The 27,749-nt window shown below is 40.8% G+C and overlaps 2 protein-coding genes across 3 annotated transcripts; both read right to left on the reverse strand.

Annotated features, from left to right (window-relative positions):
* Positions 1 to 1,378: 1,378 nt before the first annotated feature.
* Positions 1,379 to 9,690, reverse strand: LOC116310473 (GRAM domain-containing protein 2B-like). Of its 2 annotated transcripts, none has more exons than XM_031727255.2 (14): positions 9,440 to 9,690; positions 8,778 to 8,903; positions 8,200 to 8,287; positions 8,002 to 8,071; positions 7,824 to 7,927; positions 7,638 to 7,733; positions 7,348 to 7,419; positions 6,274 to 6,354; positions 6,013 to 6,124; positions 5,513 to 5,629; positions 4,856 to 4,946; positions 4,604 to 4,708; positions 4,404 to 4,488; positions 1,379 to 2,228 (listed from the first exon to the last, which is right to left on the reverse strand). In XM_031727255.2, exons 1-14 carry the CDS (start codon positions 9,532 to 9,534, stop codon positions 2,190 to 2,192), a joined length of 1,281 nt encoding a protein of 426 aa, XP_031583115.1. In that variant the 5' UTR covers positions 9,535 to 9,690; the 3' UTR covers positions 1,379 to 2,189. The 2 variants fall into 2 exon arrangements, with proteins under 2 accessions (XP_031583115.1, XP_031583114.1); XM_031727254.2 differs by having other exon boundaries at positions 4,404 to 4,491; positions 9,440 to 9,689.
* A 12,047-nt stretch (positions 9,691 to 21,737) lies between these two features.
* LOC116310472 (zinc finger protein 703-like) lies at positions 21,738 to 25,983 on the reverse strand. Its single transcript, XM_031727253.2, has 2 exons — positions 25,278 to 25,983; positions 21,738 to 24,428 (listed from the first exon to the last, which is right to left on the reverse strand). The coding sequence occupies exons 1-2, from the start codon at positions 25,518 to 25,520 to the stop codon at positions 22,875 to 22,877; spliced, it is 1,797 nt and encodes a 598-aa protein (XP_031583113.1). The 5' UTR covers positions 25,521 to 25,983; the 3' UTR covers positions 21,738 to 22,874.
* Between the last annotated feature and the right edge of the window lie 1,766 nt (positions 25,984 to 27,749).

Below are 27,749 nucleotides of genomic sequence, written 5' to 3' on the forward strand. Positions count from 1 at the left end.
ATTTGTACTTTATTGTTGTAACTGAGTAAACTTACCTTAAGGACAATTTTAATTTTAATCACACAATAAAGATTCCTTAAATGTCACACATTTTAAAAAAGGCATACAATAGACGTATGTACATAATTTGCTTCTGAACTCTTGCCCCCTCTCTCTCACGGACAATAACCATATCCAACTTCTAAATATTACTTGTCATGTTGTATGTTGTTGCTAAGGACTGTTTTATTGCACTGGAGTCATATTTACACTTATTATTTTATTCACGGGTGTATGGAAGCTCCAAACGCAATTTCATTGTTTTTTTGACAATGACAATAAATATTTGAATTGAAATTGAATTGAATTATAGCAATATTAAAGCTTAATGCAGGCTGCTGCTGGACAGGTAACATAATTTTGACTTGCTGCCACCTGGAATGTTAAAATGAGCTAATAATCTCTAGTGATTTGGGGTAGCTAATGTTGGTGACACTATTTAGAGAACAAATAAAAATAAGCAGACACTTTATAAGTCACAGCAGCGTCCTCATCATCAGAACAGTTTGAACTATGTTTCAGTTAAAGTGTGTTTTAAATTTGCGTCACTTATTTGTGTCATGAAATCACATTTTATCTTCTTTCTGCTGCAACCAAAGTCTTTTAGGCTACTAATGACAAGCCACGCTGCTGAAGCAGCAAGGTGTGTGTGATTCCAACAATGTCTGGATAACATTTCTCACCATAAAATTACAAAGAATGTGGTATTATCAACGATTATGGTGCATAATGTTCTGAATTGAAATCAGAGAAAACTACACAAGGACAATGCAGAGCACCATTACTGAACTGTACTGAAGTGTGACTGAACAGCAGTTCACAAATGCAAGATGACATTCAAAGCAAAGATTAAAAAAACAAGATTAATGTTTTCTGAGGCCAAGCTCGTTTAAGATGGGAATTTTGGAGTGACACGTTGCTATCCAAATGGCATCTTTTTCAGGCAACGTGTAGCTTATGTCAAGAAGCCAGTTCCAAATCACTTTCTCCATGTTTTACTCCATGCCAAACTGGTCTACCTTTACCTGCCACCCAATAAAAACACTGTAGGGGAAAAATTACAACAAAAACAAACTCCCTCTGCAGAATTTAAAAAAGCACACACATTAGTCTTTTATTTGTGGTAAAGTGTTATTGTACACTGTAGTAAAGAGAGTTCTTCTTTCACCGCTGTGAGCAGGTATTCAAGCCAGTCATCATGTTCTTAGGTTACATTGGTGCTGTTTGCATTCATTTGTCTGTGGTCTGCAGGCGTGTCACCTGGCTGAGCGATCAGCCTTATGTAACCTGGTGCTCCTTAATAAGTGCAAAAGCTGTTAACGCCAGTTTCAAGAAACACTTCATGAAAAACCGTTTATTTTAGAGCTGTGATACAATCACAGAGGCACAAGCTGTGATCTGAAGGGTCACAACTAAAGTTAAACACAAAGTTTGTGTGGTTTTCAAACACACAAAGTGAAAACAGAATGGGAACAGGGTGAATGCAGTACACGCTGCTAAGTTTGAGAAACTATACAATTGCATCTGAATGAAACAGCAGTTGGTTCGTATGAAAAGTAAAAATTCCACACTTACAATAAAAAATATATTTTAAACTCAGATTTGCTCTTATTGTTGTGTGATTTCACAAAGCAAAGTGTATATTTATATATATCTGTTGACATCACACTATAGGAACAAGCTGACTGTTGTAGAATCTTTTGATGAGTGATTCATAAGCATGATAAAAATATAACTTACTGACATTTTAATGCTGACAAAAACATTGACCTTGACATGAAATAGAACCTTTGGACCTGACAACTTATGAACAATCTTACTACTGTGAAATGTAACAGGAAAGCTATTAAATAAATAAAACATAGTCACTTCACTAGCACTACCACTGCCAAAGTAGCACACTGCTTCAGCACAGCTTTTTGTTTAAAAAAGTGATCAAACAGTCCTGAGTGCAAAAGGGAAAGAAGCCATTGTTGCACAATTTCACTTCACACAGTCTAAAGAATGCTTTGTGTATGAGCTGTCCATGCTTTGGCAAGAGAGTTATGACCAAATCTGATCACGGCTGATCTGCACAGCTCAAGCACGATCTCTTCTACACAGCACTCGCTCTCTTCTGTGTGGACACTACAACAGACCACGGTCTTCTTTTAAGTCTCCTCCAGGAGTTTCCGGAGGTTTTTCTGAATCTGTGGTGTGAAAAAAACAAACCCAAGTAAGGGATACTTTATAATTCACAATTATGTTAAACATATTACAGCTGATTAGCTTAGCTTAGCGTAAAGACTGGGTCCTTGAGGGCAACAGCTAGCTTTGTACTGTGTTTCTAACTGTGGTTAGATTTAAAATGTGACACCATCAATCATCATTTCATTCCCAGTAAAATATTTCTGAAGCCAGGACTTCTGGAATTTGTTTTTTACTAAAATGTGCATCTTTAAAAAAGTCACCTTTACCGTACTCTGTCTTACTGAATCTCTGTTTATCTGTTTTTTGTACCTTTCTGTTTATATCAGAATGAATGTACTGTAAATAAAAAATACTATCAACAAAAAAACTAAAATGTTGTGGTTTTACAAGGAGTCACATTTCTGAGAGTGATGTCATTAAAATGGGGGTAAAAACTGAGATGATCCTACACTCGCATCTTCAATCCAGCTGCACCAGGTTACAAAGGTCAAGAAGTGCACAGCTGGTTGAGCACGAACAAGGATTGTCACATGGTGGGCGCATTGGTCCCATGAATTATATCCATGTGCATAAATAAATATTTAAGTAGCAAATAAATATAGTATACCGGTAGCCATTTTTTTGGGGGGGGGGGGTTGCACTTTATTATGAGAGTGCCATGGTAAAGTGCAAACTGCATCCAGGACAAACAAATCTCCATTATGCTGTTAACACAACTTCAGCTCTTAGCAGGCACCTGCACAGATAGCATGCTAATGCTAAGCTAGCCAAGAACCCAGAGTGATGTTAGCTGAATGAATCCTGACCCCAGCCTAGCAGCCACACTCTGAACTTCAACAGGTAAAAAACTGATGAGCAGTCAGTCTGCAGCCTCTGTGTCCATCTGTTCGTGATCGCTTTAAAGCTTCTTTGTGCTGGTTTTGATCTTTGCTTTGTTTTGACAGCTTTGTGTTCACATCTAAGAGAAAGATCATATTTGTGTCCTTACTGATGGCGATGGTGGTGACTGTCAGGCAGAGTCAATGAGAATCGATAACTGATATCGAAAGTGGAATCAGCTAAATTCTTATCAATTCCTAGTCGTGATTACAGATTTCTTTCATTTACTACATCAGCATTTCTCTATCGTGTAGAAAAATGACTTCTTTTTCATGAGGATTAAAAGTGTAGTTAAACTTCTGTACAGTAACAAAAAGAGGAGTTTCAGTGGTTTGGCTAGCTTAAGATTAAAATATATGTGGCCCACAGTGTAAAATCAGTTTGGTATCCCTGGTCTGACACCTTTATGCAAGTTTTCAGTATTTTCACCTGTTTCATTCCCTGGATTTGTTTTAGCATTACTGGTACGTATCACATTTTTTCTATCACACTGCTAGAAGTCTACTGTCAACAGTGCATTGCGCACTACCGACTGTCTGTGTTGATTGCGTTTACAGCTGCTTGGAATGAGGCAAAGTGCACTAGCTACAGAGGGACATCAATATTAAGATGATGTCAGATGAGGAGGAGAGCACCTCTGAGGGCACATCCAGGCACAGCTGCTTACAGCTTTTATGTTCCAGTGTGATTGGCCACTTTAAAAAGCACTAGTCTGGCCAGAAGTTATAACCCGACCAATATATTGGCCGATATCAGCTATCTGCTGATATATCAGTATCAGCATCTATAACGTCCAATAAATACAAATTTAAAGAGTAAAGAAGCAACAGGAAAAACATCCTTCAGATACGTTATAACTGTTTGCACAGTTTGTCCACCAGGGGGCACTCTGCAACACAACAATAACCAGCTGATCTGAGCAGAATCAGGCAGAAGGTAAATGAGCGACTTGATAGCACAATAACAGAAGAATATTTTTAAACTGTATTGTCATATAATCCTAGAAATAACTCGTAAGTTACTATATATAACAAATGCTATGAATATCTATTTATGTTTCGGAAAAAAAATATCACCCAATACTCCAGATATAAATATAAACTCCAATTATAAATACCAGTATCAGTCTTAAAAATCCTATATCGTTCAGGCTCTAATTATTGCTTTGCTGACTCTATTGTAATGACAAATCAGCCAGATCTAGTTTGCAATATTTTAAGTTCAAATATTATATCTAACAATACAATTTGTATGAGCAACTATAACTGCTGTTTAGCTCACAAAATCTGACAAACCTTCTCCAGCTTGAACAGGTTGGTAGACAGTTCCCCATAGATCTCAGCATTCACTTCATCCTGTGACCTTTGGCTCCCAGTGTTGCTGCTTTAAGATTTGCACCAAATTATTTACCAAATTCACCATGCATTTGGAAATGTGGTGAATATGTGTATTTCACACTCTTAAATCCTTAAAGGTGGATCCCACGCTTACTTACTCGCTGTACATATGTTCTCCTGTCGAAACCAAAGAGTTCAAACGTTGCTCGAGAGCCACAATCTTGAACGCCATGTAACAGGACGACAAGACAAGAACACCGACTCTGTTAAATACACAGAAACACAGGATTCAAATAATAAGCACAGAGAACAATCACTAAGCTAAATGATGGAAATGATTTTTACATCCTAACAAGTGTCTGTCAGACTGCTCTGGCTTCTCAAATTCCACATAATGAGAGGTTGCTCACAGAAACAGATAGATGAGGAGGATGGCTTGTAACGACATCGGCTGTGAGGACTTGTCTTTTGGAGCGGCTCCTCGCGTTGGCTTGCTGGGGTCTACATGTGAAAGCAACAAAGGAAAAATAAGAGTATTTCTGGTAATGTTCATCAACAAGGCAATAAACTGCTTAGAAAGAAATAAAGAAATGTTAGAAATACTTTATGACAGAATGTCAGAAATATCTTTCTAATTTCTGTGTTCTGCATCTGTTTCCACAAGACACGTGTGCCTCTAACTGTAGCATATATAACAGTAAAGCGTGTCTGACTTTGAGTCCACAGAAAACACAACTTGGTCTTTAAACTATTGGTTATCAAACAAAGAAGATGTGACATGCTGACTGGTAAGCTGGGGTGTGATAGCAGCAGGCTGGGATATTGAGCTGTTCTCAGGCCTTCATTTGTAGTTTGCAGATATAATGTACAAATATAATTCTTCTAATTTTGTCAAAATAGGTTTTTTAATGAAGGTCAGTGGCAAAAGCGTGGATTATCCTGATATCCAACTGAAACTTTTCAGTTCATCGACATTCAATAGCTCCTGCTAAACAGTGAAATCGAAGACTACAGAAGCATTAACAACAAAGCATCTTTTCTTTTTTAGAAAGCCACTGTCAAAGTACCGCTGTTGAGGGCGGGTCCGTGCTTTTGGCTGGAAGTCTGGAGGTGAATATCTGCGTGGACTGAAACTTCTCCGCTCTTCACTGTGCTCAGAAATGTGCCTGGGAGGCCGCTGAAGTCTGCACAAAGCAACAGAGAAAAAGGCTGTAACTCCAGCGGCGGGCGACTTTGAATAAATGTTAAGAGGCTAACAAACAAGCTCGCAAATGTGACAAGTGCTCTTAGTACTGATGGCTGTCATTGAGAATAAAATGGAGATTTCATTAATTATTTAATGAGATTTCTTTTTGTGAAAAGTGTCTTCACTATAATAAAAACAAAGTCCCAGAGGCTCACTTGGCTTGACTCCAGCTACCCTAAATACTAAAGGCTGTCTAAGCCACCGTGACACCTGACACCCCTTACAGAGACAAATAATGACTCTACAAACTGTGTACAGTAGATTAGAGCGAGGACACAGTAGCTATATAATTACACAGAGGAAAGAAGATGGGACACACACCAGCTAACTTGTCATAATCTGGAGTCTGAGACCCGGAGCTGCTGCTCTCCATCATTTCCTGCCGTCTCTGCTGAACAACTCCATCAAGGTCAGAGAAGTCTCTAGAAAAGTCCTGCAGCCCACATGAAACATAGCATAGTCACCACATACAATGTGGGCGTTGTATCACATGAAAACAAGGTCTTTGTATAGCTCTTTCTATCGCAACAGAAGATAAATATATAACAAATAAACCAGAAAAAGAACAGACCCCTTACTGACCAGAGGAAGTGACGATGGGCACTTGATTCTGAAGCTGTTTTCACAAGAGGAAGTCACGGGGCTGCCACAAGACTTATCCACCTGTAATGACAACACACTTCTTTGGTATTGACTTATGAAACTGTCTGCAAACAGTTGCCTATTCAGACAGAATCCAGCAGTAGAATTCATTTGGTTGTCTGTTTCTATGCACACAATGCACACGCCAAAGTCTCTTCAAAAATGAAGTCACTCCCTTTGTTTTGGTTAGACGCTGCCTTTTCACTATTTGCTTTAGCAAAGTTTTCATCTGCATTAGCAAACAGTTGCCTATTTAAACACACCTGAGAAAAAAGCTAAGCTAGAGTTGTGTGTTTACAGGCACTTGGTGAACATATTTCTCTCTGTTTAGATGACTGAATTAAAAATCACCCTCTTCCATTTGCTTTCTAACTCCTGCGTTGAGTTCATGGCTCTTTAGCAGCTAAATGCTAAACTGTCTCTGTTAGCTAGTTGCTACTTTGACTTTTGACACTTTTCAATACTGGGCCTTTGATAGAGCCCAGTATTGAATTTAGACACATAATTTAATATAGAAAAACACTAAGTTTACAGTGTAACGAGAGAGGAAGCTGGAACACGCTAATGTTTAATATACTGCGTCCAAGATACAAAGTCGCTTCCAGTAACTGCCCAGTCTTAAAGAAACACAGAAGAGAAAGAAAGTACAGACACTCTCTAAAAAATGTAGTTAATTTGATTTATTAAAGGGCAAAGAACATGACGTGTTTCAGCAGTAATGCCTGAATTATGGTTCAGCAGGAACTCTAACTGGAACGATCCACATGACCTGACGCGCACATCTCGAGAAATGTAACTACACCTCAGGTTTACGTAGCCTGCAATGACTCGAATGGTGTGGAAGGTTGTGGTGCAGGGTTAAGAGAAAAGGCTCAGTGTTTTTGTACAGTCAATTTTTCTAACTTACAATGGTTGTGTTGTAAATTAGGACATAGATTTCCTGCAGAAGACTAAATGTAGCTAATGAATACCGCTAGAACAAGTTGCATAACTCGTATAGAAGATGCCATTTACCTCTAAATGAAGGCAGATTGACTTCAGGAGCTTGTAGGTGGCGTTTCGAGAGAGGAATGACACAAACACATGCTGGAAAAGAGAGATTTAGCATCACTTTCATTTTAATTCCATTTTACTTTTAGAGTATACTGCAGAAGCGCCATTTGGCGACTGTGGGGATGAAAAATTCCCCTTTTAACAGGAAGTGACCTCTAACAGAACCAGGCTCAACTACAGCCCCCCATCTGGCAGGTAGAGTGTTGAGAGGAAAGTCAGGTAAAAGCTGACTGCATCAAATGCTTTCTTACCTGATCACTCGGAGTTTCGATCACAAGGGCGTTTGGCACTAACAGCGCTGTTTTAGTTTTTTTGATTAGTTTCACGGACATCGCCGGGATTGAGATCTGTAAAGGACAAGACCTCATGTTCTTTAACAAACAAGTTAATCGCAAAGATTTCCGATAAATTCCTCACTGCAGTTAACAGTGACATACCTTTGTATCTTTGCCAAAGACTTTGGAGTGGAAGCAGATCCAGTTATCAGAGACAAACAACTTGCCCTGATACAAAATATCTCTCTGGAGGGCACAAGTGTAACCTGTTGGTTACATTTTCACATTAATACTCTCACATTCCTTTGCTGTTTGCCTGAAAGCAAAAGGTGAAACTTACTTTGCTTGAGCTGCTCATCTTTGCTGACCTCCTTAAATAACTTATGGAACTGGGTGTTTGTTTTTGACAACTGAAAAGCAAAGTTTTAAATTAAAAAATGGAAGAAAAAAAAATTGTATATACATAAAAACAGTTTGGGGTTTGGTGGTATTTGTCAATGGATCAGTATCTGGGTTGTTGTTGTTGTTGTTCTTTTACCTGGGTAGGCTGCCATTTCTTCTTATCAAACTTTGTTTCTAAGTCACATGGACTTAGCACTGGCGAAAGCTGCTCCACAGGTTTCAGTCTGGCAAATGAAAGGTCAGTGTTTACAGTTAACTATCGTGGTAACACCTGAGGAGGACGGGTAACAGACAACGGTGGCTGCAGAAGGAAAAGTACTGTTACAGATTTATAACTCAAACTATCACTAAACACTGTTATCAGGCAAAAAAGTAAACCCCTCTAATTTGGCTCTGCAGCGTGTCATACGTGGTTAAGTAAAAGCTGCTTGACCAGCAGCAACATAATCAGTAAACAGCTCTCTGTTTGTGCAGGTATATAGGAGGATGGGTGCAGCTGCAGAGCTGCAGTTAAAATGGAAAACTAGCACATTTTGAACTAAAAAACAAACAAGAAAAAGCCCAATAAGCTTCTCTCAGTCACTTGCAGCTTTCTTTTCACTTTAATTTAGTCCTTTTATGTTTGACATTAAAATTAACTTATTATTAATTTATTACTTGTCATTAAAAGTTTATATAGTGCTTATAAACAATAAAAATCTACATATTGTCCACCTGACGCCGACTGGTTTCCTCCTGCTCTCGGACTGGTCGGACGCTGTCTCCAGACAGAGCTGGAGGTCTGCAGGCGACCTTCCGCGCTTCCGCTGCCTCCCCTCGCCTCCATTGTCCACCTCAGACCTGCACACATGACACAGTTAAGTCGCTGCTCTCTGTTCCCCTGGGAGAAGCTGTCAAACTTGTGCCTTAACGAACACCTCTCACGCAACATTTAAACGTGCTCAAAAAGCAGCTGCCTCAGGTTTCCACTTGTCTCTCCCCGTGCTCGTATCACTCGGTGTTGCTGTAATGGTTTATATCACAGTAACAAAACATGTTGAGGCACCGAGGTTGTGGTGATTCCCATTCAAGCGCACAGAAACATCTCTTTGAGTTAAAGAGACGGGGCATGCGTAAAATTGGCCTTCGGCGCTAAAACATAACTTTTGCCATCTGGAATGCAAATTAACCCCATCCTGGCTCTATTCCGTGCCACGTACTCGCTGAATTCGTGCTTTTACAGAGTCAGCAGAGGCCTTTAATTCAAATCCACACTCTGAAGCAGGATGCAGATGCAAATAAGCCCAACGCTTAACCCCCCCACCCCCTCAATCGCTTCCCCCCAACTTAAACTGAAAGGCAGCCCCGGGCCCTGGCTGCATCTTTCCCACACTCACGTCGAGCGGTTCCCTCGGGAGTCCTTGCAGGGAAGTTGTTCTGCTGAGAATAACGGGGTCAGAGGTCTGTCCGCCTGCTCGGTCATCAGTACCATATCTCATACTTCATTTCTCGCTCGCCTCTGCCATCGGCCTCTGCTTTCGCTCTCGCGCCGCAGATAATGGAGAAGCTTCAGGAAGGATTTAAAGTTTGGGACAATCGGTCTGTGGACCAAGAAGCCACACAGAGGAGGAGCCGGGAAGGGGGAGGGAGCAGCTGGGACCAACGTCAGGAGCAACAGGGAAAGAGCAAAGAGGACTGCTGCTGGGGCAGGCTGTTATCTGCTTGTAATAAAATGCTCACGCACACTAAATGTTATGTCAAAGCTTTGCGTGAGCTTTAAGTGAAGGTTTCCAGGACTCCTCTGAAAGAGTGGCTGTTTCCCTCGCCAACTGTTTATACGCTTAAAACTCCAGAAATGTGATTGTACTTAAGGCAGACCTCCAGCAGACGGCAGCAGAGTGTAAACCTTGATAAATGTGTTTTCAAGTGAGATTACCTGAAACTATTCTCTCGGTTAACCGTTCACCAAAGATCGCCGGTGTGCCGAAAAGTGATTCCCAATGTTTCTGTTTTTTCTATTTGTAATGCTTTTGCTTATACTGATAAATAGAGCAGGGGTGTCAAACTCATTTTACATTGTGAGCCACATACAGCACACTTTGATCTTAGGGGAGGCAGACAAGTGAAACTCATCTTTCTCTCAGTGCAGAGAAGTTTAACTGCACATTTAATCTCTCAGATATCCCAATATAAGAGGAAAAAGTTCAGTTTATCAGTGGGCCTCATTTGAGTCTTTGGTTCTGGGTCCTGGGCCTTATGTTTGACATCCCCAGTGCCCCTTGTCCTTTTTGGCTGCTTCAAATATCTTCATAGAACTGTGCTGTTATATTTGTTACAATTTCTCTTTAAAAGAGACATTTTTTAATGTCAGGGACACTTTTCAGCTTCATAAATAAAGATTATATAAAAGTGAGTTTACAAAAAAAAGAAAAGAAAAAAAAGAATGCAGCTTGGTGTACAGATTATAGGCCAGAAAGTTACAACAGTTTAACTACCAGTATTATTTATTTATTTATTTTGGCAATTGTCGACAATAACATTTCTGGTTTGAGACCAGGAGGAGACACGAGTCTGGAGGGTTGTATTAGGAATAGGGGGAAAAAGCCTGTACCATAGCAAATATGCAAATCCATCTGAAGTAGTGATCCCTTATGAATAAGATAGCAGCTAAAAGAAACAGCAGCAAAAAGAGGCAATCCATGATCACAGTGTAAGGATGCAAGTAAAAATGTAATGCAGAGAAAACTGTACATGTCATGTAACAGATATACTATAACAAACTTGAAAGTTTCCAGAAGAGTTTACATTTAAAATATGTAATAGTTTCATAAATTTGCAAGTGAGTCTTCAGATCACATCCAGTTTGGATAGTATTGTGTATTATGCAATTATGACTCTTTATTGTGGAGTAAAAAACACATGTGCCTATTGGTCTTTTTGCTTCTGCCAATCTCTTCTCAGTAATCATGGGTAGAGCCATCCCTGTCCATGAACTTGGAGTCCTTTAGACTCCAACTTCCAACCTCTAAAGTTTTGTGACCTGTGTAAATTGTAACCTCAGCTTCCTGTTCTTAGCTGACAGCAGTGACACTTGGTGTGGTCTTCTGCTGCTGCTGCTGCTGCTGCTGCAGTCCATCTGTTTCCGGCTATTATGTGCTGTGCATCCAGAAATGCTCTTCTGCGTACTGATTGTAACAATATCTGAGTTGCTGTTGCCTTCCTGTCAGCTAGAAGCAGACTGGCCATTGTTCTCAACATATTACATCTCTGAGAAAATTGTCACCCTCTGGATATTTTTTCTTTTCTTTTTTTTTTTGGACCAATCTATGTAAACCCTAGAGATGGTTTTATGGGAAAATCCCAGCACATCAGCAGTTTTTAAAATAGTCAACCCAGCTCATCTGGCATCTGAAGTCACTTAAATCACCTGTGATTAAATCACCTGTGATTCTGTGAAGTGGCCTTTGAGTGTGTGTGTGGTGTGTGGAGGACATTTTTTGGTACACTTTGGACCCTTTAGTACCATCTGAGCATTATATAAACACCACAGCCCACCTGAGATATTTTTGCTGGCCACGTCTATCCTCCTGTCCTTTTTTAAAAACCTGACATTGAGTCCACAATCACCTGATCTCAGTTCAATAAAGCACCTTTGGGATTTGGTAGAATGGGGTGTTTGTGTCATGGATGTGCGCAGCCAACAAGCATAGCTTACAGTGTAGTGAATTACACGTTTAACTAAAACAATCCCTGGTTTTATTTAGGTAGCAACACAAATCCCAGTGTAAAAATCTGTAAAATCTACAATTCAGAGTTATCTGCTGTGGTAATGCTTTATGGCAAAGGTGCAGCTCAAAGTAGCCTATGTTTGGATGTCACTACAGTGGATACACCCAAGAAGATTGCATTTTCATTGTACTGTTAACTTAATTTTGCTATAAACTTTGTTAATTGAGTTCAGATAACTGCAGTCTTTATCACTAAAACAGAAGAAAGTGTCACTGTGCTGCATGTAAGTTATTGTGAAATTGAATGAAACGCCTTTTTCTACCTCCAGGGGTCGCCGTTGCAACGTTTAAAGTCAGTGCAGGAACAGAAGACTTGTCAGAGTTCATTAAGTATCCAGGAGACAATGGCACGGCCAGCAGTGCAATGCAAGCTAGCAGCTAGTAGGCTTGCCATTAATCATGGCTGACAAGGAATTCGGGATTAAAGGAAGGAAAGCTGCCAGAGTGACTTCACGCTGAATGAGCGCTGGAAAACGCAGCGATCTTGTGTGTTTTGTTCTCTCTTTTTTCATAAATACTGGAATTCACTAACTAACTGCCAAAACTATGTCCAGTTTCGTTGTTTTGCCTGATAATAATGCATGCAACAATGCAAGTCTGGATACATAATATAAAGAATAACCATTTTTAAGAGCTGTCTGGACTTAAAGGAGCTGTACAATTTAGTGAAATATTCGTCCTTCTGCTGAGTAATGAAATATCTAACTTGAACAAATTATAACAAATTACTCGTACAATAAAGAAACACTTGTTCCTGATTCAGGAATCTGTATAAAAATGTGTAAAATTGTACTTCAATTTTATTTTCCAATACTACTTTATTTTGTTGTATTCACAGTCTACTTTATGCTGTTTTATTGCAGGAGTTCCCAAAACAAGGCCTTAGCCCTTCCAGAGAATCAGATTTACTGTGAGATCATACATGGTGGTTAGAAAATCTAGTTACAGACTTAATCACTGTTTTTTAAGTCTCTGTACCTTTGACATTGAATGAAGTGGAACTGACACCAGTTGTGAATTACTGGGTAAAAAGGAGTTTAATATTTAGTATTTAATTTTATAAATGTGTCATGTGCTATTTAATTGTAAATGTATATGAAAATGTACAATTAAATAAATTAATATTAATATGAAATTGAATTCTTAGTATAACTGGAAATGCATGAAGGTCCCACTAAAATGAATATGTATAAAGCAGCAGAGGATTTTTCAAGGTATGTTAGCAAGTTCTAGATACTGACAAAGCTAATGCCGTTAGCAAAATTGCCATTCCAGGCAGCTAAGTGCTGTGTTCACTGTACTTCAGTCAACTTTAAAAGACAGTTGCTGCTGTACACGTCAAGTAAAAGAAGCGGAGCAACACCGTATTTTGAAATCTTTGTTTCCCTCCTGTGTTTATGCTAAGCAAAGCTAAGCTAGTGCTTGCCTCGCTCTAGCTAAATAATGTTTACAGGACAAGAGCGTATTACCAATCTCCTCACGTACACTCAGCAACAAAGTGCTTGAACACATTTTCATTATTTTAAAGCCCAATCAAAAAGGGTGATAATTAGATGAAGTCGAGCTTTAGCCAGTATATGTTCATGTGTATGAGAAAGAGTGCTGCTCTCTGCTGCTGTTGCCTTCTAAGAAACATCTTCTGTAGGCAGAAGCCTTTTCAGTGCCTGTCATATGTTCCACCACAGAAAGACAGAGAACAAGGAAAGCACAGAGAAAGGAGGCTGCTGTGTGTGTGAGAGAGAGAGAGTGCAAAAATGGTACTTGTGACGGGGGAAGATTGAAGTCCTGTTAAGTGCTCTGCTTGAAAGCATGTCTGGCCTCATTAGCTGTCAGTTGTAACAATACTGAACTGGCAGTGAAGACAGGTTGGAGTCTAGTGGTCATAAATCACTCCTTGACAGCTGCCTGACAAGCTGGGAACCAGTACACAGGCACGGGCACCCTCTCAGCTTCGACACTACACAGGCACACACTAATCTAAAAAAATCATTGCTCTCACCCTGAAATTACATAGAGACTGCAACAGTGGTATGCAGTGTTTTGTAAGCGGTAAATTGCTCTCATTTTGTGTCTGCCTCCATATACGCACGTGCACTCATACGTAACCCCTCATCTCCTGTGCCTGTCTGTCGCTGGCTATGCCCATTAGCTAAACGTGCAGTGGCTGCAGTGACTTCTGCGGGGCAGCGGGGGTGTTAAGAGCAAGGCCTGCGGGTCATTAATCACAGCCCCTGACATGCAGAGCAAGAGGCCAAGGCTCCCCTATGCATACAGCTGCTGGGCCACACTCATTGCACAGGCGATGTGTTGACCTTCGTACGCCCCCGCTCCCAGCGCCTGTGGCTCTCATCTGTCCAACTCCCTCACTGTTTGTGTCAGTCATTGGTGCTGTCAGACACCACCTCCTCTTGATCAACAGCAACACTTCTGGTGCTGTTTCCTTTCACGCTCACAGGTTTTTATTGATAACTTTACCCCGATTAGACTGTTAATACAGTCAGTCGGATATCTGGAATATTTTTAGCCAGTGGCTAGCGGATGCGTATTTAATTATGGATCCTTCCATATTTCAGCTCTGAATTTCTTGCTATCTTTATTATCAGTAGGAAACTTTTAGCCATTTAACAGCTGATACATGCAACTTGGAGCAGGATTATTTATGCTTAAGTTCCACATTCCCATGATTGTATGTCATCCGTTAGCCAGCAGAGACTCCTTCAAGTCAAATACATCAAATATCCAAACACACAAAAATGTGAAAAACCTAATGTACCATCTCATTCTCACTCCCATCCGCTGACATGATGTCACCCAGATTCACAGCTGCTTGCATAATGATAAAAGCCAGTCAGGCTGCGAGACACTGAAACACTGTTTCATCATTCACAGCTACTAAATCACAGAGTCCAGGCACAAGACATCTGTTGAAAGCTGATTCCTTATCAGCCTTCCAGCGCGATTTGCCGAACATCTGGAGTTTCTGAGGACTTTGGCATAGTGTGCACTGGAAAACTCACAAAGAAGGCTAATTTTCTAGAATGTGTTGACACTTACAACTTCAGGCCAGGTGATCTATTGCAGCATAACATGAACTTTGAATGAATGTGGTGCACATGAGGGAAACCAGAAGACAGCGTCTTTAGATTGCTTTTCATTAGAAATCGACATTTGAAATTGCAGGAAACGTTTTTCTTTATAACCAATATTGAGGAAATAAATCATTTTGGAAGCTGACCGTTTGCTAAGCCCTGCTGGTCTACACATGTCCTGCTTTAAACTCACAATTTGTGCATGCAATTTGTGATCATGCTGGCAAGGTTTTTCTTGAAATTTTGTTGAATATTTCAAACAATAGGTCCTTGATTTCAGCTTAGAATAAATAACAGCAGGCTTGTGTGGAAATTGCTTTCATAATGCTAGCTAGCTTTGTGGAAAATGTGTAAATAGAGAAGCAGCTTATATGTAGTGCAAGGTTTTTCTTGAAATGTTATTAAATATTTCAAACAATAGGTCCTTGATTTCAGCTTAGAATAAACAACAGCAGGCTTCTGTGGAAATGGCTTTCATAATGCTAGCTAGCTTTGTGGAAAATGTGTAAATAGAGAAGCAGCTTATATGTAGGAATGGGTACAAAAACCTGGTATAAAACAGTCTCCAGGGCTAAATTGTATAAGGACGGCAATATCAACAAGTATTGGTGCAGGCTTAAAATAGCTTGATGGTGGTGAGAATTAAATGCTCAAAAGTGCAGTTGCAGTTTGCTGACAGTGCTCGTTGTCACAAATGCAGGGGCTGTTTTGCTTCAGCTTTTGACTGCCTGACCCTTCTCCAGGTATGTACCCCAGAGTGCACACACAATTGTCTTATTGTTTTATCTTAAATACAAATGCGGGTCAATGATTAGTAAGTAGCTACTAGCAAGCTAACTGTTAAGGACGCGTGCATTCCTAGCTAATGGTATTAGCTTAGCTTTCATCTGGTATAAAATTAGCAAATATTAATTAGTGAATGTGCTGTTTGAGACTTTTTTAAATGTATTGGTTTTCTAACATAAGCCTACAACATGTTCATTTGTGGCTAGCCACGCATGCTAATAAAAGGCGCTAATATGAGCGCAAAAAAAAAGAAGTATTCCTTCATACTTCATGTGGAAAGGTAGCATATGACTGTGCGTTTACATACGAATGATCTGCTAAATCAGTGAGTGATTAAAAGCAGCTTGATGTTCAGTGTGTCCCAAACTGAGCAGCATTTGTTTGGGTAATGGAGTTATAAACATGACATTTATGCACAAATTCGTATGCACGTTTGCAAATCTGCTTTTTATTTGCAGATTATGTGATGTGCATTTCTCATCCCTCTGGGAATACTAGTAGCAGTCACTACAGGAATGACAAAACGTGTGACACATTCTTTTCCCTGTATCTATTTCAGTATTTCGCCTTTTTTTTTGCCACTTCAACACACCACATTGCTGGACGCACACATCATTTCTGTTGTAACATAGTGGCAAAGATCAGGTCTGCTGGTTAGACTAAACAACAGCATTTGAGTGGAATTTGCTCTCGATCATTAATCATCCTGACAGCTTGAAAAACAACGTTTCCTCCTTAATGACTGTATTTGAGTAATCATGTCTGCTTATTTCCATGAAGCTTCTCTTTCTCTCTTTCTCAATCAGATAGCTCTCTCTGCCTTCCTTTCTGTTGCCGTCCACATGTGTGTATTTTGGAGCCCTTTTCTTTGACCTCCCAAAGTCTCCGGCGTGGCGTCTGCTATGGGTCACACTAGCCAATTATGGCGTGTTGTGTTCGTGAAGAGGGTAAAAAACCACGAGGTATGAGAGAATGTGGCCGTGAGGATCCAGATGCGGAAGGCAGAGGATCGTGTCCCCCTCTCTCCATGTGCCAAAACCACCAGCAGCCGCTGCTGGCCTCCAGGCCTCCACTGGTCACTGCCAAAGCACGTTTCTCTGTTAAGCACTGGGTTTATGATGCATGAGAGCTGACAACTGAGCTAGGAGCCCTTACAGCTCAGCCAGATAAAAACCAGCTGGGGCCATGCACATTAGCAGAGAAGCCATAATTGCATTTGCCCTCTTGTACACCACTAAACCCATTCTGTTGACTTAAAAAAAGGCATAAGGCAAGAGAGGTCTCAGTAATTCTTTTTTTCAGAAATAAAAATACCTGCTCCAGTGCAGGCAGATTTATTGTTGGATATGGGTAATTTAACATACGAGTAGTAGTGTAGTGGATGGGGTGACAGAGGCTTTTTTTCTTTTTTCTTTAAGCGAGAAAAGTGTATTTTCAACATTTCTCCCAGCCTGTGGGTGGATGTAAGTGATGGGTTTATGGTGGTTTAGAAACATCAGTACAGCATGGCTGACATCTGTGTCCGCTTTATATTTGGACTGCTTGAAAAGCCCTCATAGTCGGATGATGGATGAAGTGATAAAGTTGGAGAGAAGACAAAATGAAAGCAGAGGAGTCCATTTCTGGGAAACAGTGTGTGATCTGTAACTCAGAGACAAGTCAGAAAAGAAGCATCGGGGCAGATGTTTGTAATTTGTGACTACGCCTAATGATTTTAATGCAGGAAATTTCACAGCGTCTGACAGCAAAGGAGAAGACACAACAAAAAATTCTGGAGATAGATCGATCGATTAAAAAAAAAAATCTGCATTTTTTAAATCTAATTTCTCCCAGTGTTTCATCTGCACTGGTTTGGGCTGATAGAGAGGTTAAAAGCTTGTCATGTAATGAAGGGGCAGCTCCACAGTCTGTCATCATTAATCATCAGGGCTGTCATGCTGCTCCAAGGACTCACTTATATCAACCAGAATAATACCAGAAGGCTTTTTATACATTACAGCGAAATGTGTTCGCAACACTGGTTTTAAATTAGAGTGCTAAATTTAAAAAGAAAGCAAAGTTGTCTGCAACCAACACATTGGAAAAGCAGCGCTGTTATGTGATGGATGAAACCATGGGTAAACCATATTGTTTAAATATAGATGTAATAGTCAGTGGGTGCCCTCCATCTCCCCTCCTGCAACTGCTCAGTTCCCTTTGCACAGAACATTTCGTCCCCCCGAAAAAGAAGGTGTTGTTAAAAAAATCAAGGTTTGAGGAAAAAAGAAATAAATATAATGAGTACTCAAAACAAACCGGAATCAGTGGTTAATAAGTAAAATATTTTTACAATGTTTAAAATGCAAAAATTCTAAACATTGTGTCCCTTTCTATGATTTCATACAGTCAGCAGCTCTGTGAGGTTGTTGCAAATCAGCGCACACATGACTGTGTGACTTTTATACAGTCAATGAGCTGTGCCAAGTGGCACTCTCCAGAGATAAAAAACACGAACCCAATGCAGAAGATCCTCTAGGTGCCACTTAAGGCTGGCTGCTAAATGGAGTCATTGTCCTTAGACTCCCATGTTAAAATGTTCAACTATACAGCATAAAAAAACATATTTACAACCTGAATACAATTTTTGGCTTCTATATATAGTCTCCCCACATGTAACACATCTCAGTGAGGTTTTTTTTTGTTTGTTTTTTTGTTAACAACACATCTATCTGAATACTAGAGTTGGGTGCATGACCGCACTGACTGACAGGTGATTGTGCGGTCGTGTGTGCTAGGCCTCATCCACTATGTTGGAGCATTTTTAATGGTTTATCTGATTAATAATGTGATGTGCTATGTGGTGCAGACCATCCTAGAATTTACCAAAAAACTGAAATATTTCATTAGACTGTTACGTGGCGCTAATTAGCCAGTATGTTTGTTAATGGTTTTGCTAACCAAGCTAGCTAACGCTAACTGAGACCGTCCAGCTTCTTAATTCACGTTATTTAGTTGCAGTCAGGGTTGCTGTCTGTAACATCCTGCAGTTAGAAAGCCTTGGTGTGAAGAAAGAAGAAATGTTGTGCACATGGTTTGTTGGCTTTGCAAGTGATGGTGCAGTTGCTGCGATGGGCTGATAGAGGGGAACAGTCACACTCCTTCGTGGAAAGATCAACCATAACCTAACCATCATTCACTGCTTCATTTACTGACTCATTCACACTGTGAGTCTTTTTTTCCACACATTTATTGACTTCAAACTCGGATATCAAGACATCAGTGGAACAGGATGTCTTTATCGCTGTCTAGTGATTTTCAGATGTGGGTAGAAGAGGGTAAAGTGCTGCAGACACAAGAAAGCAAAAAAATAAAATAAAAATCTGGCAACAAAACTGTGTGATTTCTCTGGAATCTACTATAGTGCAGTATTTATTAATTCTTTCTTTAAACTAACAGTATTTTATGATCATACATTTTGACATTTTTTTATGTTTAATGTTAAATAAACAGTACAACTGGCCAAACAAGCGGAAGGATGATTTAATGCTGTTTGTATTGTTGCATTTGATTGTGAGTTTCTGAAGAAGAAAAGATGAGATTCGAATTATTGCACATATTAATTAGATTTTTATTTTAAAATTAGATTTAGAAAAACATAACAATGTGTTTATTTTTTTAAGAACTGGACGAGCCTCAAGACCTCTGTGGTTACTGAATTATTTTCATAGCATTTTTCTCTGTTTTTATAATAAAAATCCTGTCAGAGATTTCTTCCTGTTAAAAGGGAGTTTTTTCTTCCCACTGTCTCCAAGTGCTTGTTCATAGATGGTTGGTTGGATGTTGGGGTTTCTCTCCATGATTTTAGTGTCTCTACCTTACAATAAAAAAAAAAGCAACTTGAAGTGACTGTTACAATTTGGCGCTATATAAGTAAATTTTAATTGAATGTCACTTGCCTTATTTAAATTAGTTGATTTAGATCTAAACTTTTATCTATATATTAAATTACAGAGGTTTTTTTGTTTTTGTTTTTTGTAAGCTAGCTAAATAGGCTTCAAGGTATGGTGGACCTAAAATGAAAAATTAGAAATAAATAAAGAACATTCCACAAAACAATAAAATGGAAACATATCGTGAATGCTTTTGTGTTTTGTGAAACCGTGTTCTTCGTCTTATTTTGTTTTGTGTAATGATGCTGTTTGTCTCACCTCCAGGTCACCGCAGAAAAGTTATTGTCTGTAGAAAATTGTATGGTAATTCATCCCATAGGTGTTGAGTTGCTCTAAATCAAACATACCAACCTCATGGGGCCACTAGGAAAAACAAATTACCAGTGTCACCAGGATTCATTGCAAAGCACCCCCTCAGTGTCTTGTGATAATATCACAGCACTGGATTGGTTTAGTTTGCCTCGGCATTAGTAAATATAAAGTCATAGTCTAATTTAAACCTTAATATTTGAAGACCGTAAATGTGTTTAAACACCAGATTGGATATTACAAACGTAATTAGAAGTTGCCAAAAGCCGCTCTATATTTTTTAATAACTTGCTGGTGAATGAGTTATTACCACTATTGCGGAATGAGCTAAACATCCACTGGGGGTTGAACCCCCTAACATTTTTTGCTACCCTAAACTAATATAAAGTGGATCTGCTGCTATTTTGTAACCTAAAATTTATAACTGATCTTTAATATTAAACTGAGGTGATACATTTGACAAGGAAAGGGTTAAATCTAAATTTGGGATGACAAAATATTGACAATTGTTCTCACTTCCGAAATAAATAAAAAACTGGCTTCCACCCTTCAGCAAAAAGAAAGACGGCCTTTTTCTGTTTCTGGCCTCTTGAATAATTTCATTAACATTACTTGAATCATTTTCAAGCAAATGAGTAGAAGATTACCACAGAGGCAGGTGACGTTGCCTCCTGGTAACATACAGATATCACTGGTCACCAATAGGTGGCATCCCAATCCAACGCCATACCATCTTTGCTACAGTAAACACAAGTGACTGATAACACCTGAAGAGGAAATGTGGAGAGAAATCCAACGAAAACAACTCAAAATATCCTCGAGTCTGGCAGTCAAAGAGAGAAGTGAAACTTAACTGGTAACAACCGCCAACTTATTTCTTAGAGCTAATAAACTAACGTGTGTCTGTTTTCTGGGGCATATCTGACAACATAAAACCCTCAGAGAGGGGCCTGCCGAACTCAGACGGCCCCACAACAGCAAGTCAGACCACTGAAACAGGAGCGCTCTCTCTTGTTACAGGCCGCTTTGACCCCTCTGGGAGCCTTGTCAGAGTTGTGATTGACCAGCATGGGTCATCTATACTTTGCCAAGGGTGTCACGGAGTCATGTTGCTAGGAAATGGCATATTACTGCTGCCAATCACGCGCTGGCTGCGGTAACCTGAGCAACTGTCAGGGCTCCGTCTCGATCGCACGGAAAGCTGCTGCTAGTGGCTACAGTGTATATACATTACATCTCGACAGGCTTGACAGGCACAAATGTCGCCATTTTTCACGAAGCGCACTTGAACGCTAAATCTGGGAGCATTAAATCAGGATGCTTTAGCTTTAGGTTGACACGGAATAAGCTGGAGCTCAACGGTAAAGCACACCCGACGTCGTCAATCAAGTAATTGTTTTCGCTGTAAAAATAGCTGCCTGTACACATCTGGATCATCTATACTGTCGCCTCGCTGACATATATGCTCAGAAGGGTTTACGCCTGCCTTTCACCACTTCACTTGTTTTCCCTTTAAAAGGTAGGAATCTGCAAGGTGGCAGAACTGGTCTGGGAAATGTTTCGGACACTTTTCTTGTCGGATTTTTCAGAGAAGCGCTGACGTACTTTACAGACATAAGTAAACATCTTGTTATTAATCAAGAAATATCATTTGTCAGGTTTTGGTTGTCAAGTATTTCCAACAAAGGCAACACCGTGAATTAAGCGTAGGGTTAATTAATGCACTACAAAAAGCTAATAAAGAGAAATGTTTGACTGAAAGCCATTCACATCAGAAATGAAGACAACAAAATATACATCTTCAGTGTTATTTATTTACTAAAATATGACCTCCCCTTTCACTGGATCCCACCACAGGGTGCTCCAAGTTTACAAAAAATATCACATCTCAGTCGATTTGCCGTGTGAAAATAAAAACAATCAAAAGAGGCGAGGAGCTCGGAGAGAGATGTGACGTAACATTCATTCTCGGAGAAGTTTTAAGACACAACGCATTCCACACCTGCCGTGTGTGCACTTGAAAACGAGGAGAGATTTATGTGGTAAACTTTACAGTCAGCTCCCCTTGTATAAAATAAATACAAGTTCTCAGTAGGAATAAAAGGGGAAAAAAAAAACAAGGAACCAAAACAGATGACAGGCATCTGATGCAGGGAGAAAGCCACTGCAGTCACACTGACACTGATCCCGATGCTGGAGCTCGCTGCCTTTTCAAAATCATCATCATCATTTGCAACGAGAACCCTGAAAATCCCAGAGCTGTCACGCAGCATCCACCCGTCAATCAGGCGAGTCCACAGGGCGTCAAGTGTCCTCTCAGAGCAGTCGCGCCTGCTGCAGAAGCATCCGAGCAATGTGCAGACATGCAAGAGCTGCGTGTCCACTGAATTTTAGCAGTAGGTCCTGGTTTGAAACAACAAATCTTGTATAAACAGATAATGTATAAAGAACCAAGAAAAAAAAAGATGAAGATGCTCTCAAGTTAAAATCCAGGAGTCGCAAGTCCCTCCCAGTTCCACTTGAAGCTGCTGCGAAGTCAGAGGAAGCAGCAAGTTGCAGTGATTAAAGTTAAAGTAACCATCAAGACGTTTTGGGGAGCGTCCTTATTAACATCCTGGCTGAGCAGATGAACACACACACTCAATATGAAGCGACAGCCAGCAGATACTAAGCTTAGCATACAGGCTGAAGATGGAGTGAACTCTGTGAGGGGCACGTGTTAACCTGCTCCTCAGCTAAAATCTCTGCTAGCTCTTTCAGTATTTTACCCCCTTCTCCATGCTAAGCTAAGCTAAATGAACTGGCTTCATATTTAAAATAGAAATTCGCCAGCGGCGTCAATCTTCTCATCTGACTCTTAGCCAGGAAACAAATAAGCATTATTTCCCAACACGTTGAACCATTCCTCTAAAGATTTAAGGAGGTGGTGCATCACTGGTATCCCAGAGCCGATGCAGATCCCAGTCTTTGACTGTAGAGTGCGTAATGAGGGTAGTATGGACCTGTGGTGGGCAGAGAGTGCAGGGAGATGGAGGAGGGTCCAGAGGGGAGATGGACCTTACTGTAGGGGTGATAGCGAGCCAAACCCAGGCTGGGGGGAGCCCTGAGAGAAAGAGAGCTGGGCATGGAGCCTGGACTGTTCTGATGTGGGAGGTGAAGGTGGCAGGAGGCAGGCCCTGAGGAGGAAGCAGAGAGCAGCTTACTGTCCATCCCCACCGGCAGGGCTGTGTGCGTGCGGAGGTGAGCCAGGAGTTCGTCTGACGTTGCGAAGCGCTTGTCGCACGGCCCTCCGGCCGAGACCCAGTTGCAGGCATGTGGCAGGGGATCATTGGGGAGCATGAAGCCGTAGGTGTAGAGGGGATGAGAGAGGGAGGAGGATGCACTGGATGACAAGGAGCTTTGGTGGAGAGAGTGGAGGGGGTGGGAGGGGTACACCAGTGGGAAGCTGGATTTGAGGGTGGAGGAAGGGTCGTGGATGCAGGAGTTGCAGTTGCTTCCACCAAGATGGGATACAGTTGGGTAACTTAGACAGTAGGGGTCCCTGCATAAACCCTGCATGAAGGAGGGAGGGGAGGCGCCCGTAAGAGGGCTGGAGCTTGGGTGCTTTCCTGGTACTCCCATGCTGCCCATGCTCAGGCTCGACTTGGTCGGGTCCAGCCCAGGAACAAACTGGGATGGGTAGCCTGCGTAGCCCCCCACTACAGATCCGTGGTAGCCCATATTTGAGGAAGGCAGAGGGAAGAGCGGCTGGCTGGTCTTATAAGGAGAAATGGGCGTAACATGTCCAGGGCCGAGGTTAGGCTGGGTGGGCTCTGCTTTGCCTGCGTCATGGTTGGAGCCTCCGTCAGAGCTTCCGTTACTGCAGTTTGTGCTGGCCCGAACGTGACTGGAGTTTGCGTGGTGCGGGCTGTCCGAGCTGGCCTTGTTTACCTCAGCGTCTTTTTTGGGATTTATGTTATTGTTGTTATTATTATTGCTGCTCGTGCTGGTGGGACTGCTCTGGTCACGTGCAGATTCACCAGTGGGACTCTGGGAGTGAGGGGCGTGCTGTCCACTTGGAGAGTGGCTCTGTTTGGAAAGCTGCTGAGCGTGTCCCGGTGGGGTGCTGCTCCTGGCTCTGGAGCTGGGCGACACAGCGTGAGGCGGATAGGACTGCTGGCCACTGGTCGAATTTCCATTAGCGGTAGAGCTACTGCTGCTGGGCACCCTGAAGCCGACTTTGTCACTCCCGGAGCCGCTGCTGCTGGTGGCTCCGTCTCTGCGACATTCACCGCTGCCTTTGTTGTAGGGCTTGAAGCTGGATTTGTCCTCCAGGGCGTGGCGGTGCTCGCCGAGCTTCAGGCTGGAGACAGATGACCGACTGCTGGGCTCCTTGTCCCCCTGGCTGCAGGAGGAGTTGAGCTTGGAGGAAGAAGGAGGGTCCGGTTTACCAATCTGAGAGCAGGTCTGAGCAAGCAGGGCGAGGGGGCTCTTCTTTGCATCCAGCTACAACAAAATTAAACAAGTTTTACTAAAGCTTTTTAAAGCTTTTTTAAAGCTTTCCAAAAAAACCCCAAAGAAAATCTAGCTGTAAATAAAATCCCCTGAACTAAACAACAAAACACCCAGAAGTTTTGTGTGACTTTGTGTAGGCCTGCTGACGGTTACTGTGTAGCAAATGCTTTATTGCTCTGTGCATAAAATGCCAGAGGGGTCTTTTTAACTTCCTAGAAGTCAGGGGGAGGTGTTTAAGCTTTAAGCTTCAGATGACTACAAATCAATCAGCATTTTTAAAGCAAAAAAACAAAGAAAAAAAATGCTTTTCTGTAACATCGAATATACTGTACTCAGTGCCTTTGTTCTTTAGGAAAACATCTGACATTTGAGAACTTCACCCTGTGCTCTGGGAAGGTGAAATGGCTTCTTTTAGACACTAAAGTCGGCTAATGCAAACAAAAAAGCTATTTGCTTAAGTTTAAAAAATAATAATAATTAGAACATCACATGTTAGCAGACAACAAAAGCAAGAAAGGGATTGGATTATCTAAAACACTTCATTAACTTTAATAATTTATCAACAAATCAGTTTTTAATTTGGGAGTAAATTGCGAATAAAATTAAATAGATATCAGCTTGTTTTTTTTATCGCAGTGCGCGCGCGCGTGTGTGTTAGTCAGCGTGTGGAGTTAAAAAACACAGACCAGAGCATATTATCAGCTCCCTGCAAATGCGGGATTGTTTTTATCTGTTGTCATAGCAAATTTCAGCCCTCTGTTGCGACATATCCACAGATCTGCAGTGTAAGAACAGTCCTCTCTACAAAGGAACGCTAAAAAAAAAAAGGTCCATAAATACCTCGATGCTCACTGGTGCGGGTGTTAGAGGCTGTAAATATTCCGGGTGTAGCAAGTGTCCGGTGTGCGCCGTCAACATCTTGATAACTCGGATAGGAAGCCGCTTTGCCTGTCGAAGTGGGTCCAGAGGGGTCAACAAAGAGAGCACGGCACCGGGACGGGACTTCTTAGGGTCGCTGGTCTCACTGAGCTCAATCCGCGCGCTAACTCGATCAGCAGCTGATCCTGAAGGGAGATATTTCATTGGAGAGAGGGCGCAGGGGGTGGCCGTGGACGTGCGTTACTTTATTCAAAAAACTAATGAAAAATAGTAATAATAAAATAAAAGATACAAAATAATAAATACAAATAATGATTAAAAATGGGTTTGGTAAATATAATCCAGCGGACATGAAACACAGACGGGCGTCCTTAAATGTCCCGAAGGACGGAGAAGCCTTTCAGCCCCAGTGCGCTACTTTATTTGGAGCATCCTCGTCCCAGACACGGCTCCTGTATTCCGACTTCAAACCCCACAAAATAAAAAAAATAAATAACAATAATAATAATAATAAAGTCCACACAGAAGAGCACCGTGTCCTCCTGGCAAGGCGCAAACGAGAAAAAGAGCCACTTGAGAGTCCGAGTGCTCGGGAAACGTCCCACTGCGTGTCTCCGTACAGGACTTCAGCAGCTCACTGATCACAACTGGCGGACTTCAAAGTGCAGCAGCCGCCGTTGGGTGGCCGCATCGGTAATAAGCGGGGCGGGGAGGACGTCCGTGAAGGCGGAGCCACCTCGGCCTGCAAGTGACGATCGTTACTCTTTTGATTTGTTTATATGATCATCCGTGGGGGGGGGGGGGGGGTGTCACTCGGCATATTTACTCAATTACTATACTGAAATATCATTTTCAAGTGTGTGCACGCGCTTAGAACATATGGAGGGCCACGAGTGCCAAAAATGAATTAGCCAAATACGTTATGAAATAGCTCATTAAATGTGTCCTGAGTTATTTAAAATGGGAAATAAATACACGATTTATTAAATGTTTCAAATTAAATTCCTTGATTGTTAAATATTTATTAATAGAGTTATTTGATTAATTCAGACTATAACTGATTAATAACATGTGATTAATTATTTAATGATGTGTTTATTTAATTCATTTTGGCACTCGTGGTCCTCCAGATTGTGTACAGCTAAATCTGAACTGGACCACAATACCAAAGAGTTCTGTTGACATCATGCTAATTATTATGACTCTTAAGAATAACAGTCCTATATATTTTAATTAGATGAAGTCAGAGTTTTTAAAGATACATATACAAATGAGTAGAAAGTAGTTGTTTGTAAACACATATATGCATATATAAACTGCTAGACAGAGTCCATGGTTCCTATACCAACCCATGTGCATTAAACAATATGCCCATACAATTTAGTGACCCTTTTTTGTTGTCGTTGTTGTTTAAAAACTGAGTGAACAGGAAGGAAAGAAATACTATAGTCCAATTACATTCAGCTAAATGTATGTCTGAAATACTAAATGATGGTGTGAGTTTCAAAAACAGCAGTTTTTACCACAATATTAAAGGGTGTTGCTTTGGCACTGCACAAGTACTCTATAAAGCATGGAGTAAACTGTTACCAGGTAATATATTTTAAAAAGTTCTGTGATAGAGGTGGGTGGGTGGGTGGGGTAACAATCTAAAGCAAAGTATAAAGTAAAGCTTTTTAAAGCAAACACAACAGTGAAAACCTTTTGCGTTTGTGGAATCAAACTATGGAAAAGTCTTTCAGCAGATCTGCAGCAATTTTCAAACAATTAACAGTTTAAAAAATGATTTCAAGAAACAATTTATTTGTATTTAAATGTCTATATTTAGTGTACATATGCACATACATTTTAACGTGGACAGTGTCTACTTGTGTCTATTTGTACTGTGTCAGTTGTAGCAGAATTAACTCGTCATCTTACTTGCCTGTGGTGGTCCCTTCATGGTTTTTGAAACTGCACACAACTTTCACATGCTGACTTACCATTTTGACTCAAAAATCCACTCTGATTAGTTGAAGAAGAACCTGCCATAATATGGATCACTGCAGTGGCTGAATAGGCCTATTTGCTGTACACCAGCACAAACACATCATGAAGGCAAGAAATTCCACATATTAACTGTGAACAAGGCTCATCTGTTTATCAAGGACCATTCCAGGTGACAGCCTCATGAAGCTGCTTAAGATACAGCTGATAGCGTGCAAAGCTGTCATCAAGGCAAACTCTGAGGAATCTGAAATATGAAACACGTTTTGTTTACACAGTTTCTCGCACTGCAAAATTCCATGTGTGTGAGTTGATAATGTTGATGTTTTCCACTGTGTTCTACAGAAAATACATATGTAGAGTAAAGAAAGAAAATGTGGACATTTGTTTATGCACAGATGGCCTTACATAAGACTACAGAATAGTTGGGTATGCAGAGGAGTTCAT

The sequence above is a fragment of the Oreochromis aureus genome, linkage group 7 (assembly GCF_013358895.1).
Source record: "Oreochromis aureus strain Israel breed Guangdong linkage group 7, ZZ_aureus, whole genome shotgun sequence".
Lineage (NCBI taxonomy): Eukaryota > Metazoa > Chordata > Actinopteri > Cichliformes > Cichlidae > Oreochromis > Oreochromis aureus.

Bases quoted from the DNA above. Each gene is read 5' to 3' on its own strand.
- LOC116310473 (XM_031727254.2), bottom strand. From the start codon at position 9,534: ATGGTACTGATGACCGAGCAGGCGGACAGACCTCTGACCCCGTTATTC. The intron at 8,904-9,439 runs GTGAGTGTGGGA...TCATGTGTGCAG, and splicing joins TCCCGAGGGAACCGCTCGAC to GTCTGAGGTGGACAATGGAG. The intron at 2,229-4,403 runs GTTTGTCAGATT...TTCACACCACAG, and splicing joins ACCTGTTCAAGCTGGAGAAG to ATTCAGAAAAACCTCCGGAA.
- LOC116310472 (XM_031727253.2), bottom strand. From the start codon at position 25,520: ATGAAATATCTCCCTTCAGGATCAGCTGCTGATCGAGTTAGCGCGCGG. The intron at 24,429-25,277 runs GTATTTATGGAC...ATTTTGTTGTAG, and splicing joins CCGCACCAGTGAGCATCGAG to CTGGATGCAAAGAAGAGCCC.